The sequence below is a fragment of the Budorcas taxicolor genome, chromosome 1 (assembly GCF_023091745.1).
Source record: "Budorcas taxicolor isolate Tak-1 chromosome 1, Takin1.1, whole genome shotgun sequence".
In the NCBI taxonomy this organism is placed as follows: Eukaryota; Metazoa; Chordata; class Mammalia; order Artiodactyla; family Bovidae; genus Budorcas; species Budorcas taxicolor.
Window position 1 is genome coordinate 176,627,316 of NC_068910.1, and position 16,280 is coordinate 176,643,595.

General features: G+C 38.8%; 1 protein-coding gene across 1 annotated transcript in view; it reads right to left on the bottom strand.

The window, feature by feature from the left end:
- Positions 1–2,411: 2,411 nt before the first annotated feature.
- MME (membrane metalloendopeptidase) overlaps positions 2,412–16,280 on the bottom strand; it is a 106,147-nt gene continuing 92,278 nt past the window's right edge. Inside the window, exons 22-24 of the mRNA XM_052638668.1 lie at positions 14,708–14,803; positions 14,287–14,363; positions 2,412–2,531 (exon numbers count right to left, since the gene is read on the bottom strand). Coding sequence (XP_052494628.1) covers positions 2,432–2,531; positions 14,287–14,363; positions 14,708–14,803 — 273 coding nt within the window. The 3' untranslated portion in view covers positions 2,412–2,431. The remainder of the gene's footprint in view (positions 2,532–14,286; positions 14,364–14,707; positions 14,804–16,280) is intronic.

A 16,280-nucleotide genomic window follows, 5' to 3' on the forward strand; every position in this document is an offset into this window, starting at 1 on the left:
CCAGTCACATGTGGCTTCTCTCTTCTCTTGATCAACCAAAAGTCAAGTCTCAGTCCTGGTACACTGCACAAAAACACTTTGGTTCCTGCCTAAGTCATCTGATTATACCTGTAATTCTCTATAGCATTTGGCAACCTTTTTTCTTAAGTTCTGAAAACAAATCAGATCAGAAAACTATGGTATCTTTGCAAGATACGTGTGGTGAAAACAAGAAAATACAAGTCAAATAGCATCTGTCATTCATTTTTAAAAGATTCAATTTGAAGCTAGCAGGAAGAATAAGATTAGAGTGACAAATGCTCTGTTTGGCCTTAATGTTTTTCAGGCATAAATGCTGTGAGTGTTTACATGAGGGGTGGTGGGAGGCTGGAACAGAGAGCAGAAATAAGAGCAATAGTATGAAATATATGTGTTTTCACTGTATATTTTTGAGACTGGAACCTGATAACAAAGGACTCCTCTCCCAGGATAGCATCCTTTCCACTTTGCTCCTAGAATTTATGTAGACAGTGCAGCATGGAGCAGGCACTTCACCAAAGTTATTGCCAAGAACTTTTCCCTATTTTCATTCCTGAGTAACATCAGCCTTCAGTCCTTAGTGTCTCAGCTTATGAACTCTTTTCTTGACCAGGATTCAAGCGTGGTTAGACTTATCTGTGGGATCATTACAGATAGCTTTTAACTGATGGGATAATACCAAGTGATTGGGCATGGGTAAGAGAGATCATATCATCCCATACAACTCAGCACAGTGCCATATACAATGAATGATGTCCACATGTGTGAGGGTAGGGAGGTACTGGTATTCTGACTTTGGTCTATCCAGTAGTCTTCTATTTCTAGAGATAAAAAGATCCGCTTGACAGTTGGGAGAAGGGGCTTCTCAGGCACTGGTAATGTTAAGTTTCTCAGAGTCCTAGGCTACAGGATGTGTTCAGCTGAAGAAAGTTCACTGAGTTGTACACTTATACTTTGTGAAATTTTGGTATATGTATTTCAATACCATTAAAAAATGTAAACAGTCATTTTTCAAGAGGTAGGAAAACCAACACTTGTATTTTAGATATTCCATTTTCATGTTTCACTAGGAAAAATAAGGATTTTGGACCCCTTCTGTAAAATATTACTCAAGTAATGAACTGAACTAGCCAACAGGACAGGAAAAGAGAACAGAAAAGCCTCAAGAACTGAACTGCTATCAGGGACTAGATCCCTGCTCCCAGAACTCTAAGTGAGTTAGAATTTTAGAAACAAGCCCACTGGATATGCAAGAAGCCTCTTATTTCTATTCAGAAATGCACTTCCAAAGCTGGACGGCTGGCACAATAAGCTTAGTGAATAATGGGTTCACAATTTCAATTTATTATCAAAATATTTCCATCATGACAAATCTGAAAAGACAGGAGACGCAGAGCTACATAAATGCAGTTGTGCCCTTTTATCATAGCCACCCTCAGAGAAGATTTCATTTTGAAAATCCTGCTTATAAACTACAACTCTTATGTACCTCTAGCCAACTGTCCCGGGGCAGTTTTTAACCCAAAGTTTGTGCTTAAAGCTGTTCATCAATATGATTTATAAGTTTAAAAAGTCTCAAATTTTTATCTGTACATCACTTTACAGACCTTGTTGGTTCATTAACTATTTATCTTGGTCTGAAGCTTCAATATTCAATGGTTACTTATAATAACAATTATTTAGTCATAAATGTAGTTAACAATTAAATATAAAAATTATTATTTATACATTACTACAAATCTCTTAAAAAGACCAAGTTTTGAGAGAGAACAAGAAACTGCTTAGAAAATTGCAGGGAGCCTCAAGAATCTCATTATCAGTGGAAACAGGTACAACAAAAAACAGTTTTAGACATTCATTTTAGCCCTAAGAGTGCTTAGAACACTCTCAGAATGAATAACTGATAACTGGTAAAATTAGATTAAAACTATGTTGAGTCCCAAGGCCCCAATATGTATAAGATTTCTTTGGAAGAGTTCTGAAGGAGTGTAAATGTTGCAAATAAAGGTAAAAATAGGTACACAGGCTTCATGTTTTTAGCTCTTATGCTACTGCTGTACTTTTGGAGCCAAGTGAATTATTCTACCTTTTCTTTCTCCCTTTGATTAGAAATTCCGGTCCACATCAAAAGACAACATCAAATTAGCAGATCATATGGGAAACCGAGATGAATGGTAATATTCTGTCTAGAGATTAAGCATAATTTACACAGTGAGAATGAGTGATTTGATAGACCCCTCCTCCCTCCACACCTTTTCCAGAATAACCTAACTTCATTTTTATTGCCATGTTCTCACCCCTGTGAACTACCTCCATATCATCAGTGACCTCTCTGACCCCTTCTCTCTCGGAAAGAGTTCCCCATTTCTGTGATTTGGGCAAGCTTAGCCAAGGGCTGCACCACTTCTGAAGATTACCAAACCCGGCATTTCTTTTCTGGATTCATGTATGAATTCTTGCGACAATGGAAGGCTTCTGAAAACTGAGGAGAGTTCTGCAAAGTCCCAATAATCCTGAGAAACAAACAAAAATCACCATCAGCATTTGACACTCATGTCCATACCATGTAAGAGCTCTACAGAATTTATGTAGATCAACTGAGTGAGTTTGGAACTTTCAGTTTAAAAGGAAATTAAAACAAAACAAAACAAAAGTGGTAGAATGAGCACACTCCTTTTCATTAACAGAATGTTTAAATAGGGAGATGGCAAACTACAGGGGTTAAGTGCACAGATTTTGAAGACAGACCACATGCTCTGAATCCCAGTTATGAGCTGTTTTTATTTAGCCTGTCTGTGCCTCAGTTTCCTTTTCTGTAAAGTGCGTATAATAATATTACCTGCATTTTAAGCTTGGTTTGGGGAGTTAATTTACAAATACTCTATATATTTTGGTAGGATAAATGAATAATTCAAGTTTGGAAGTGCAGTTATTTTAAGAAGAATTTGGTCAAAGAATAAAATTATGATTTCTTAAAAAGCAGAGACATTACTTTGTCAACAAAGGTCCATCTAGTCAAGGCTATGGTTTTTCCAGTAGTCGTGTATGGATGTGAGAGTTGGACCATAAAGAAAGCTAACTGCCAAAGAATTGATGCTTTTGAACTGTGGTGTTGGAGAAGACTCTTGAGAGTCCCTTCGATTGCAAGGAGATCTAAGCAGTCCATCCTAAAGGAGATCAGTCCTGGGTGTTCATTGGAAGGACTGATGCTGAAGCTGAAACTCCAATACTTTGGCCACCTGATGCGAATAACTGACTCATTGGAAAAGACCCTGATGTTGGGAAAGATTGAAGGCAGGAGGGGAAGGGGATGACAGAGGATGAGATGGTTGGATGGCATCACTGACTCAATGGACATGCTGCTACTGCTGCTGCTGCTAAGTCACTTTGAGTAAACTCCGGGAGTTGGTGATGGACAGGGAGGCCTGGCGGAGTTGGACATGACTGAGTGACTGAACTGAACTGAATATATCTTGAAAGGTATCTCAGTGTAACTTTATGATAGACTTTAAATAGGTATCTGTTGATTTAATAGGGAAAATAACAATTATTTTCCCTTCCCCCTCAAAGAACCCCATAGACATCAGAAATTGGATTTAGCCTGAGAAACTGGGAAGGGTTGGCAAAATGCCAATTTCCTCTTATCTTTGAACCCCAATAGGCAAAACAACACTGTCCAACTCACTATTGGCACCAAACATTATTTGAAGGACACGGGTCAGTACAGTGATGGAGAGGTGATGTTTTCCCATCAACCATGAACCAGCTCCTTCCCTTCTCTTTCCACTGGGACCATCCCACCTCAGCCACCTTGGGTTGGGGGCATGGGGTTAAGAGACAAGCTAACTGGACTGGTCAGAAGACTATGAACATGTTCTAACTTGCTGAGACCTCCCTACATGGGCAGATATACAAACTGCATGACTGCTGTTTCGTTACTAAGTTGTGTCCGACTCTTTGAGACCTGTGGATTGCAGCCCATCAGGCTCCTCTGTCCATGAGATTTCCCAGGCAAGAATACTGGAGTGGGTTGCCATTTCCTTTTTTGAACTGTATACATCCCAACATTTCTCTCCCCCTCTAACCAATTTTCCACACAGCAGTCAGAGTGATGCTGTAAGTCAGAAAGAGAAAAACAAATATTGTAAATTAATGTATATATGTGGAATCTAGAAAAATGGTACAGGTGAATCTATTTGCAAAGCAGAAATAGGGATACAGATGTGGAGAACAAACCTATGGACACCAGGCAGGAAAAGGAGGGGTCAAGTGAATTGGGAGACTAGGATTGACATATATACACTACTATGTATAAAACAGATGATTAATGAGAACCTACTGTATAACACAGGGAGCTCTACTTAATGCTCTGTGGTGACCTAAATGGGAAGGAAATTCAAAAAAGAGGGGATATATGTATGACAGATTCACTTGGCTGTACAGCAGAAAATAATACAACATTGTAAATCAACTATACCGCAATAAAAATTTTAAAAGTATTTAAATTAGTAATTTTTTACTTATAACCTTCTAGAGACTTGAAGAAAATCCATCCTCCCTTCCATCATCTCCAATGTCCTGATGGCTCCAGCCTACCTTCCAGCCTCCTCATGATCTGTTTCCCCTATTCCTCATTAGGCTCAAACTACATGGATCCACCTTCCATTATGCAAACTGGCTAAGCTCTTGCCCTTGTCTGGCATTGTGCCTGCCGACCCCACTCCCTGCAAAGTTACTCCCCAATGATGATGCAGCTAACTCCCCATTGACTATGCGGCTAACTCCTCAACCCCTGCTTCAACACATCATCTTAGAGGGCTTCTTGGAATACTGTCCATGTGAGACCCTCTCACCTGTACCAGCCCCATCACAGCACTTATCATGAAATGTGATCACTTTTTTCTCCTTCTTTCCTTCCTGACATACTCTCGACACTGTAATCTCTATAAGGACAACATATGGAGTATACTTTGCTCCCTGCCACTCCACCACAGGTTAGCACAGTCCTTGTTTATTGCAGAACTCCAGAAATAACAAATGAGCCCGTCACCTGGTCATGGTGATTATATGTAGAGAGTAACAGGATATTATGAAGAAAAACAAAACTCAGTGTTTTCGGTTTATTTATTACAATGAACCAACAGGAGGGAAAAAAGAAAGCATTTCCTCCCCCTGTTTCATTTCACATCGAATTTGTAAAAGTCCTACTTCCTAATGTGTAACCCATCACCATATCAGTTATTTCTCAAATTTTCCATTCAGGGAAGATGTAAACTTTTTTGGTTGTATGTTTTTGAGGACTCCTAGAGCAATCTTGGGGCTACCCTAGTGGCTTAGACAGTAAAGAACCCGCCTGCAATTCAGGAGATGCAGAAGACACAGGTTTGATCTCTGGGTTGGGAAGATCCCCTGTAGGAAGGCATGGCAACCCACTCCAGTATTCTTGCCTGGAGAATGCCATGGACAGAGGAACCTGAGCCCATGGGACTGCAAAGAGTCAGACACGACTGAGTGATCTGTCATGCATGAACTCAGAGCAGTATTAAAGATCAAAAGGAATCTTGCCAGCATGAAGTGGAGTAGGGGAGAGGGGTAGAGCAGAAGAATTTACATCTATCTGTTCACTGGCTGAAGAGGAAGGTCTCCTCAAGCCTGAAGAGGGGCCCAGTAAAGGCAGGTTGTGTGAATGACAAGGATGTGTCTGCCTCTCTGAGCAGGGTCCAGAGAGGACCCCTGATATGATGGTACATGGCTGTCAGTGAGGCTGAACATCAAGAGTAGTGGTTGCTGTCTAGCTTCACCATGACCAACGGGAGGAAATGGAGCCACTTGACTTCACATAGGACGAGAGGACTGCAAGGATGCCAGCACCCATGGCAGGCCAGAGAAAGAGCTAATTCCCTTATTTCTAGGCTCATGAGATGCCTTTGGATTCCTGTAGGACCCTAAGAAGGAGTACACTGAAAATGACTGAAACTGAATTTTTCACCTCCTGGCTTAGGGTGGGAGCTTAGAGTTTGAATTAATTTGATTAATAATAATAAAAATGTCCATGATGTCATTTCTTACACTTGAAAGTTCATGAACAAAATTACTCGATACCTGGTTAAAGTGATCATACATATAGCAATAAGAAAATTTCAGACATCAGGGATTTACAGTAGGTTCTAGGCTCATAGACTCGGAGTTAGAGAAAGGCTTTGGTTCATTTAATCTGATCCTTTTCCTTCATTAGAAACCCTAAGTGCTTGCTGAGGGACAGTATGCTGGTGGTCTGACTATTCTTCTAACTGAGGAGCGAGCTCCCTGATGGATGGGGTCATGAGCATTTGAGCATCACTGGCTGGAAGAGCTGCTCTCTTTGCTCTTATTTTATTAATATTTTTTCAAGAGATAGTTATCTTAGATATCACCACATGGGGATAAGTACTTCAGTAAAAATGTCCAAACCCAAGACTTAATTCTACCTTTCTCTTAAAAATATTAAAGACATTTAAAGGAATATACCTCAAAACAAGAAAGCCCACAAAACACCAGTGGGAGTTGGCCATGCAATGACACCCAAAGTAAGGAACACTCAGCCCTCCATTTCCATTCCAGTTCCTTTCTTTCCATCCAAAACTTCAGATAATCTGATTCTGAAAAATTAGGTCAACAATGTACCAGGGCTTCACTTACTTTCCTAGGACTCTGATTAATGCTTGGTGGTTTATAACATCAGCTCTTTGGATGGATGACATAAATAGTATATTTCAAAAAGTAGATACATTATTGATTAACATAAATTTCTTCTCCAAGAATGGGATCATATTTCATAATTTTTTAACACTATATGAAGACTATGCAATGTTTATGTTTATAATAACAGGAGACAATAACATCTTTTATTATTTCCTAAAGTAATTTTCTTGAAAATTTTAGTTTATTCTACAAAATATATATTACTGCTATTTTATCATATTCCTACTGTTTATTACCTTGGCAAATAATCACTTCTACTGAAAATATCTAAGAGATGTGGAGTTGAACATCATGTAATCAAGAATGAACTTTATCTATCACATATCTGACTACTCCTGCTTAAAATTAACTGTTTTTTTAATGACTGAATGAGCTTTTAACAATTTATGAGTTCTCTGAAAATCTTTTGCTACTTTTTTAAAACAGACAACAGGGCTACAAGGTTAACTAGCTTCATTCATGAATAAACTTTTCAAAATTTATCATTAACTAACGTTCGTGATTCTTTTAAGGTAAGGTCACATTGGTCCACATGTGTTCCACTATAAATTCATCAAGAAATGAATGTGTGAATAGATTCGCAGGCATTGGCTAAAGATAAGTAAGTGCTAAAAGAAATTCTACAAGACCCACTAAAATCCACACCATGTATAAATACCAGAAATGAATCCTACTATTTAAAGTAAATGGAGGAAACATCAGTATATCAAGGAGGGTTTAGCTTAGGCATGCTACATCATAGACTGTACTGTGCTGTGCTTAGTCACTCAGTCCTGTCTGACTCTGCGACCCCGTGGACTGTAGCCCACCAGGCTCCTCTGTCCATGGAGATTCTCCAGGCAAGAATACTGGAGTGGGTTGCCATGCCCTCCTCCAGGGGATCTTCCCAACCCAGGGATCAAACCCAGGTCTCCCACATCGCAGGCAGATTCGTTACCATCTGAGCCACCAGGGAAGCCCAAATCATGGAATAATAAGGAACAAAATAGCCACATTACTTTAAAATGTCTATTCATTTTAAATATTCATTAGAAAGAATATTCTTTAAAAAAATATTAGATATTAAGCTGTGGTAAACATTTCTAGCATTAATAGTGGTGTAGGATCTATCTAAGAAAAAGAAATGCAAAAAAGCAAAATGGCTGCCTGAAGAGGCCTTACAAATAGCTGTGAAGAGAAGTGAAAACAAAGGAGAAAAGGAAAGATATAGCCATTTGAATGCAGAGTTCCAAAGAATAGCAAGGAGAGATAAGAAAGCCTTCCTCAGTGATCAATGCAAAGAAATAGAGGAAAACAATAGAATGGGAAAGACTAGTGATTTCTTTAAGAAAATCAGAGATGCCAAGGGAACATTTCATGCAAAGATGGGCTCAAAGGACAGAAATGGTATGTACCTAACAGAAGCAGATGATATTAAGAAGAGGTGGCGAGAATACACAGAAGAACTATACAAAAAAGATCTTCACAACCCAGATAATCACAATGTATGATCAATCACCTACAGCTAGACATCCTGGAATGTGAAGTCAAGTGGACCTTAGGAAGCATCACTAAGAACAAAGCTAGTGGAGGTGATGGAATTCCAGTTGAGCTGTTTCAAATCCTAAAAGATGATGCTGTGAAAGTGCTGCACTCAATATGCCAGCAAATTTGGAAAACTCAGCAGTGGCCGCAGGACTGGAAAAGGTCAGTTTCCATTCCAATCTCAAAGAAAGGCAATGCCAAAGAATGCTCAAACTACTGCACAATTGCACTCATCTCACACACTAGCAAAGTAATGCTCAAAATTCTCCAAGCCAGGCTTCTTCAGCAATACGTGAACCGTGAACTTCCAGATGTTCAAGCTGGTTTTAGAAAAGGCAGAGGAACCAGAGATCAAATTGCCAACACCTGCTGGATCATCAAAAAATCAAAAGAGTTCCAGAAAAACATCTATTTCTGCTTTATTGACTATGTCAAAGCCTTTGACCATGTGGATCACAATAAACTGTGGAAAATTCATTAAGAGATGGGAATACCAGACCACCTGACCTGTCTCTTGAGAAACCTGTATGCAGGTCAGGAAGCAACAGTTAGAACTGGACATGGAACAACAGACTGGTTCCAAATAGGAAAAGGAGTACATCAAGGTTGTATATTGTCACCTTGCTTATTTAACTTATATGCAGAGTAGATCATGAGAAATGCTGCGCTGGATGATGCACAAGCTGGAATCAAGATTGCTGGGAGAAATATCAATAACCTCGCATATGGAGATGATACCACCCTTATGGCAGAAAGTGAAGAAGAGCTAAAGAGCCTCTTGATGAAAGTGAAAGCAGAGAGTGAAAAAGTTGGCTTAAAGCTCAACATTCAGAAAACTAAGACCATGGCATGTGGTCCCATCACTTCATGGCAAACACATGGGGAAATCGTGTCAGACTTTATTTTTTGGGGCTCCAAATCACTGCAGATGGTAATTGCAGCCATGAAATTAAAAGATGCTTGCTCCTTGGAAGGAAAGTTATAACCAACCTAGACAGCATATTAAAAAGCAGAGACATTACTTTGCCAACAAAGGTCCATCTAGTCAAGGCTATGGTTGTTCTAGTGGTCATGTATGGATGTGAGAGTCGGACTATAAAGAAAGCTGAGTGCCAAAGAATTGATGCTTTTGAACTGTAGTGTTGGAGGAGAATCTTGAGAGTCCCTTGGACTGCAAGGAGATCAGTCCTGAGTGTTCACTGGAAGGACTGATGCTGAAGCTGAAACTCCAATACTTTGGCCACCTGATGCGAGGAGCTGACTCAATTGTACAGACCCTGATGCTGGGAAAGATTGAGGGCAGGAGGAGAAGCGGACGACAGAAGTTGAGATGGTAGGATGGCATCACTGACTCAATGGACATGAGTTTGGGTAAATTCTGGGAGTTGGTGATGGACAAGGAAGCCTGGCATGCTGCAGTCCACGGGGTCGCAAAGAGCTGGACATGACCGAGTGACTGAACTACTACTACTAGGATCTATAAAATATACTTTATTCTGGTTGGAGGATGATCTCAAGCAATCTAAGTATCTAGATTAGCACCCATACTATTTAGGAAGCAGACATGGGTATCGTTTTTGTCTATTTGGATTTACTTTAAAAAATGATCAGACCCTTATATCTTATATAGAAATATTATATCTGAATACCCTTAGAAACATATTTATAGATTGTATAATAAATAGTATCATAGCAACCATTCCCTGAAGTGAGTGTAAAGAGCTAACAAAAACTAGATTTCAAAATGCAGTCATTTAAATTTCTAGAATATCAGGAGGAAAGGTTTTTACTTTAAATACTAAATTTTAAAGTACATAAGACTTTAGTTAGGAGGAATAACATTAATTATAGCCTAAACCTAGTGTTGTGTGTGAGCTTCCCAGGTGGCTCAGTGGTAAAGAATCCACCTTTAATGCAAGAGATGCAGATTTGATCTGTGGGTCGGGTAGATCCCCTAGCGTATAAAATGGCAACTGGCTCCAGTATTCTTGCCTGAAAAATCCCATACACATAGGATTCTGGCGGGCTACAGTCCATGGGTTACAACAACTCAAACACAACAAAGCAACTGAATGCGCATGCACACGCACACGCACACGCACACACACACACACACACACACACACACACACACACACACACACAATGTGGTTCTATAGATTCAACTTTATAAAAACTATACTTGGCCTTATACTTTTGATAGTGTGGTTATGTAAGCATAAAGTTACAAAATCTCCCTTCATTTTAGGAATATTTCTACAGAAACCACTACACACAATTTTTCAATAGCAACTCAGTGTCTATTAGTTTTTAAGATTCTTTAAAAAAAATGTATTTTACTTTGTACAGCCAGGAAGCAGCCTGTTTCCAAAACTAAATGTGACCTCAACCTTTTGCCAAGGAAATCCCTTTACCTCCAGAGAAAATAATAATTTTCCTGGAAAAAAGATTACCATTCCATTTACCCTTTTATAAAAAATCAACACATACTTCTCTTATTATGAATGAAAAATAGTCAAAGAGGCATCTTTGGGCCAGAACAAAGAAACTAAAAGTTACAAATAATTTTGCATATTTATAACAAAATACTATTTTCAGTTTAAAATTAGAGGTGGAAAAAAATTCCTTGTTTACATATATGATCACTTACTGGTGATCAGTTATTGACATTTTGAACTATGCAGACATAAGAAATGAGAAAAGAAACCCCCAAAACCCTTGACTGTCAGCTAATAGGGAATGTCTGCAAAGTCCATATGCTTTATTCAGAGGAACTCTTATTCTGTTCACATTTCTCTCACATAGAAGTAATTCAGGTACTAATTTTCAAGCACATATATGCAATAGAGATTTTATATACATTAACATTAAACCCCCAAGCAACTGTCATTATAATTTACTTCTCATTTTATATATCAAGAAACTGAAACCCAGAGGTTAAGAAACAGCTCATAAATGGCAGAGCCCTGAATGGAACTCAGCGTTTTTCTTAATTTAAGGCTTGCATTCATTTTCTACCATAACCTGTAGGATATGTTTTTTGAGCCAACAGGAATGGAGAAGTGGGATGGCTGAAGGCAGGCAATTTCATAATAAGAAAAAAAATACTAGGGAAGAGACAAGTAAAAATCCTAATAAAAAACCTTAACTGAAAAGTCAAAAAAATCACTATAATGGCTCTATAGTGTAAGAGTAACTCCACACATTACAGCCTCTGAGGCCTTCACTAACCTAATAAACAGTGAAACCGTAAGTATTACTCATAACAAAATCTGCATCATCAAAAAAGAAAGCTGAGGTTTTCTTCGGGATACTGTGTTAATAAGGCAGGAAGTTGGAAAATTTATTTTAAACACAGAAATTTTAATCCACTGGTTAAAATGAAAATGATAATAATAAAGAGACAAACATTAGCTGTCAAAAAATTAATATGCTACCCCTTGTTCTTTGAGGATGCTGTACATACAAAGTACTGGATTAAAATTATTTAAATTAACCTTGACTTTTTATGGATATATGCTTTGGTTCATGGTGATATATAGGGCAGAGCTTTGACAGATTAGTTATGATCATTTGTGTGAGCTTATAAATACTCTGTTATCCCCGGATTGTTAGACCTTAAGTTCTAAAGACTTCAGTAAGGAAAAAGACAACCTTAAAACATTAAAGCTATTGAATCACTGTTTTGCAGCAGGAATTAACGTGGTATTGTAAGTCATTTATACTCGACGTATGATACAGGATGCTCGGGGCTGGTGCACTGGGATGACCCAGAGGGATGGCATGGGGAGGGAGGTGGGGGGGAGGGGTTCAGGATGGGGAACATGTGTACACCCGTGGCGGATTCATGTTGACATATGGCAAAACCAATACAATATTGTAAAGTAATTAGCCTCCAATTAAAATAAATTTATATTAAAAAAATTAAATAAAGAAACACACTCAGGAAAATCTATCAGATTTGTGGTTATCAGGGGGAGGGGAATTGGATGAAGGTAGTTGAAAGGTATAAACTTCTGGTTATAAAATAAATAAGTACTAGGGATGCGATGCACAACATGACAGATAAAACTAATACTTCTGTATGTTACACATGACAGTTAAGAGAGTAAGACGGAAGAGTTCCCATAATAAGGAAAAAGTATTGTTTTGTTTAATTTTGTATCTATTTGAGATGACAGAAGTTCAATAAAGTTATTAATGTTATGGTAATCACTTCATGATGTATGCAATTTGAACCACCATGCTATACATCTGAAACTTATATTGTGCTGTATGCTAATTATATCTCAATAAAACTGGAAGTAAAATTTTAAAAATAAAAATAAAAAAAAAACTAAAAATTACAAAACCATAATGAGAATTGGTCCAGGGATTATGCTGCTCATGGCTCAGACAGTAAAGGATCTGCCTGCAATGCAAGAGACCGGGGTTCGATCCCTGGGTTGGGAAGATCCCCTGGAGAAGAGAACGGCTACTCACTCCAGTATTCTTGCCTGGAGAATTCTATGAACAGAGGAGCCTGGCGGGCTGCAGTCTGTGGGGTTGCAAAGAGTTGGAGTGACTAAGCGACCAGCACTTCACTTTTTTATGTAAAAAAGAACCTAATTTGTACATCCTAGCAAGGATAAATTCAGTTTGCACTAAACATATAATAGGCATACAATAGTCAATTGTTGAATAAATTTGAAAAAACTGTTAGGACAAATATTAAATGGTGATGATGATACAAGAATAAGATGAGTAAATTCTTTAATTTTAAATATGCTTTTTTATTATTTCACAATTGAATGTGTATTTTTTTCAGGAGTGAATGATCTGGGTAGTATGTTTATGTTTGTTTTAGGAGAAGCTTTTAAAATTAGCCCATGAGTTTTCTTTTGTTCTCAAACTGTTTCCCAATAAGCCTACAGAAATTTTAATTTGTTTTTCACACATTCATGCCTGAGAGGTGCTGCTGCTGATCAGTAAGTCGGTGATGAAGAGTTTAGTACCCAAGGAAGGGGTGGGAATTAAGAACTCAGCCCTAAAACAGACACACAGGGATTTACAGTTTAACATTCAAATGACAGTTGGTTGATCTTCTTTCAATCTGGTGTTCTATTAGGTTTTCTGAATTGGGAAGGACTTTGCTGCTGCTGCTGCTAAGTCGCTTTAGTCGTGTCCAACTCTGTGCGATCCCATAGACAACAGCCCATCAGGCTCCCCCGTCCCTGGGATTCTTCCAGGCAAGAACACTGGAGTGGGTTGCCACTTCCTTCTCCAATGCAAGAAAGTGAAAAGTGAAAGTGCAGTCGTTCAGTCGTGTCCGACTCTTTGCGACCCCATGGACTGCAGCCCACCAGGCTCCTCCGTCCATGGGATTTTCCAGGCAAGAGTACTGGAGTGGGGTGCCATTGCCTTCTCCAGGGAAGGACTTTAGATACCTTATAATTCAACCTTCTACTCTGCACAGAGTAGAATTTTCCTCCAGCCTCCCTGCCAGGCTGTTCTCTGACCTCTGCTTCATCATACTCTTTCCTGGAGTTTTGGGAACAACTTTACTCCAAGTTGGGACCTTTTAATTACTAGAAAATTTTCCTCTGTGTTGAATGGAAATCTTTTTGGAACAGCTACTCACTGGTAGCTGGTTCTAGACCTGGTTCTAGACCTGGTTCTAGACCTTTGCCTTTTGTAGCCTCTTAGAAATGTCTCTGCTAGCTTTAAATAGAGCCGCTGTTCTGAGGTGACATCTTTGTTGGAATTCATTAACAACTGGGCCTGGGTCATATACAGTCTGAGCATAAGAGCAGTCCAGGCTATGCTTATGTAAACATGACATTTATCTTGATGTGTTTGGTTAATTCTTTCTGAGACCCTCAAAAAACAAAAAGAAAAAAAAAAAAGGAAAAAGAAAAGCACTGGATTTCCAAATTGTACAGAATCAGAGTCAAAAACAACCCTCCAAATCTGAAATCATGGAGCCAATATTGGAGCACTTTGACACTATTGATATCCACACACCTGAAATTGCCTGGACTGTGCACGTCTGTTTTAATGGAGTTGAGTGCATACTCTGTCCTGTAGGTTCCACACCACACCTAGGGATAGAAATAGACAAAGGAAAGCAGTGAGCTCAGGTTGCATCAAGGATTATTTGTTTGGGCAGTTTGGAAGAAAAGCAAACTTCCTATTGCAAAAATTAAATAGAAATTCTGCATTCCACAACCAATTACTCTTCAAATAATGTTTAATAATAGGCAACCAGAAACATAATTATCATTAATATGGTCTGACAGACTATTACACACAATGAAAGTCAGTCAATCAAATGCTCTGCCACAACTGATTAAAATAAGAAGACTCAGTATGCAATATCTAACTTAGTATGAAATTATAACTCAAAATGATTTTCATATCTATCAATCAAGAAAGATAACAATACCTGGGCAAAATTCAGGAAGAACAGTTGTCTGTGATTTAGGTCAAGTCCAGGAAGTAATTTTTCTTCACCATGCTTTTTAACATAGTTTTGATAGGCCTAGGCAGTTAATGAAATAGAAACATGATGTTTATAATTTCTAAATTTATACATAAACCTATTTGAAGATCATATGACCAAGTAATTAATATCAGAATCACCATAATAATACATTTAGTTATGGCAACCTTCAAGTATTTAATGGATTAGAAAGAAATCTAGAATTTATTTACAAATACTCTGAAAAGAATAAGATTAATGATTAACAGATGATAAAAGCCTAGCTAATGTCAGAAAATCAACAAATGCTAACTGAATGAAAGGATGGATTTACATAAGTGATGGAAAACTTATCTAAATGTTGTTCTATAGATGAGTAAGTCTAGCCAGTTGGAAGAAAGAGTAGCCAAGAGAATCTGTAATTGCTATACTTGACTGGGTTATCACTCTCAGTAAAAAGATTCACAACAGATTTCATTTGAGAGATTCTTGAGAAAAGTTAAGGGAGTCTCCTGAGATTCCTTAGAGGTTTAGCACCATATGATTCTAAGAATCAGTTCAGTTCAGTTCAGTCGCTAAATTGTGTCCGACTCTTTGTGACCCCATGAATCGCAGCACGCCAGGCCTCCCTGTCCATCACCAACTCCCAGAGTTCACTCAGACTCACGTCCATCCAGTCAGTGATGCCATCCAGCCATCTCATCCTCTGTCATTCCCTTCTCTCCTACCCCCAATCCCTCCCAGCATCAGTGTCTTTTCCAATGAGTCAACTCTTCGCATGAGGTGGCCAAAGTACTGGAGTTTCAGCTTTAGCATCAATCCTTCCAAAGAAACCCCAGGACTGATCTCCTTCAGAATGGACTGGCTGGATCTCCTTGCAGTCCAAGGGACTCTCAAGAGTCTTCTCCAACACCACAGTTCAAAAGCATCAATTCTTTGGCACTCAGCCTTCTTCACAGTCCAACTCTCACATCCATACATGACCACAGGAAAAACCATAGCCTTGACTAGACAGACCTTAGTTGGCAAAGTAATGTCTCTGCTTTTGAATATGCTATCTAGGTTGGTCATAACTTTTCTTCCAAGAAGTAAGCGTCTTTTAATTTCATGGCTGCAATCACCATCTGCAGTGATTTTAGAGCCCCCCCCCCCCCAAAAGTCTGACACTGTTTCCACTGTTTCCCCATCTATTTCCCATGAAGTGATGGGACCGGATGCCATGATTTTAGTTATCTGAATGTTGAGCTTTAAGCCAACTTTTTCACTATCCTCTTTCACTTTCATCAAGAGGCTTTTTAGTTCCTCCTCACTTTCTGCCATAAGGATGGTGTCATCTGCACATCTGAGGTTACTGATATTTCTCTTGGCAATCTTGATTCCAGCTTGTGCTTCTTCCAGCCCAGCGTTTCCCATGATGTACTCTGCATATGAGTTAAATAAGCAGGGTGACCGATTAAGGACAGGAGGAGAAGCAGACGACAGAGGATGAGATGGCTGGATGGCATCACCAACTTGATACACTGAGTTTGGGTGAACT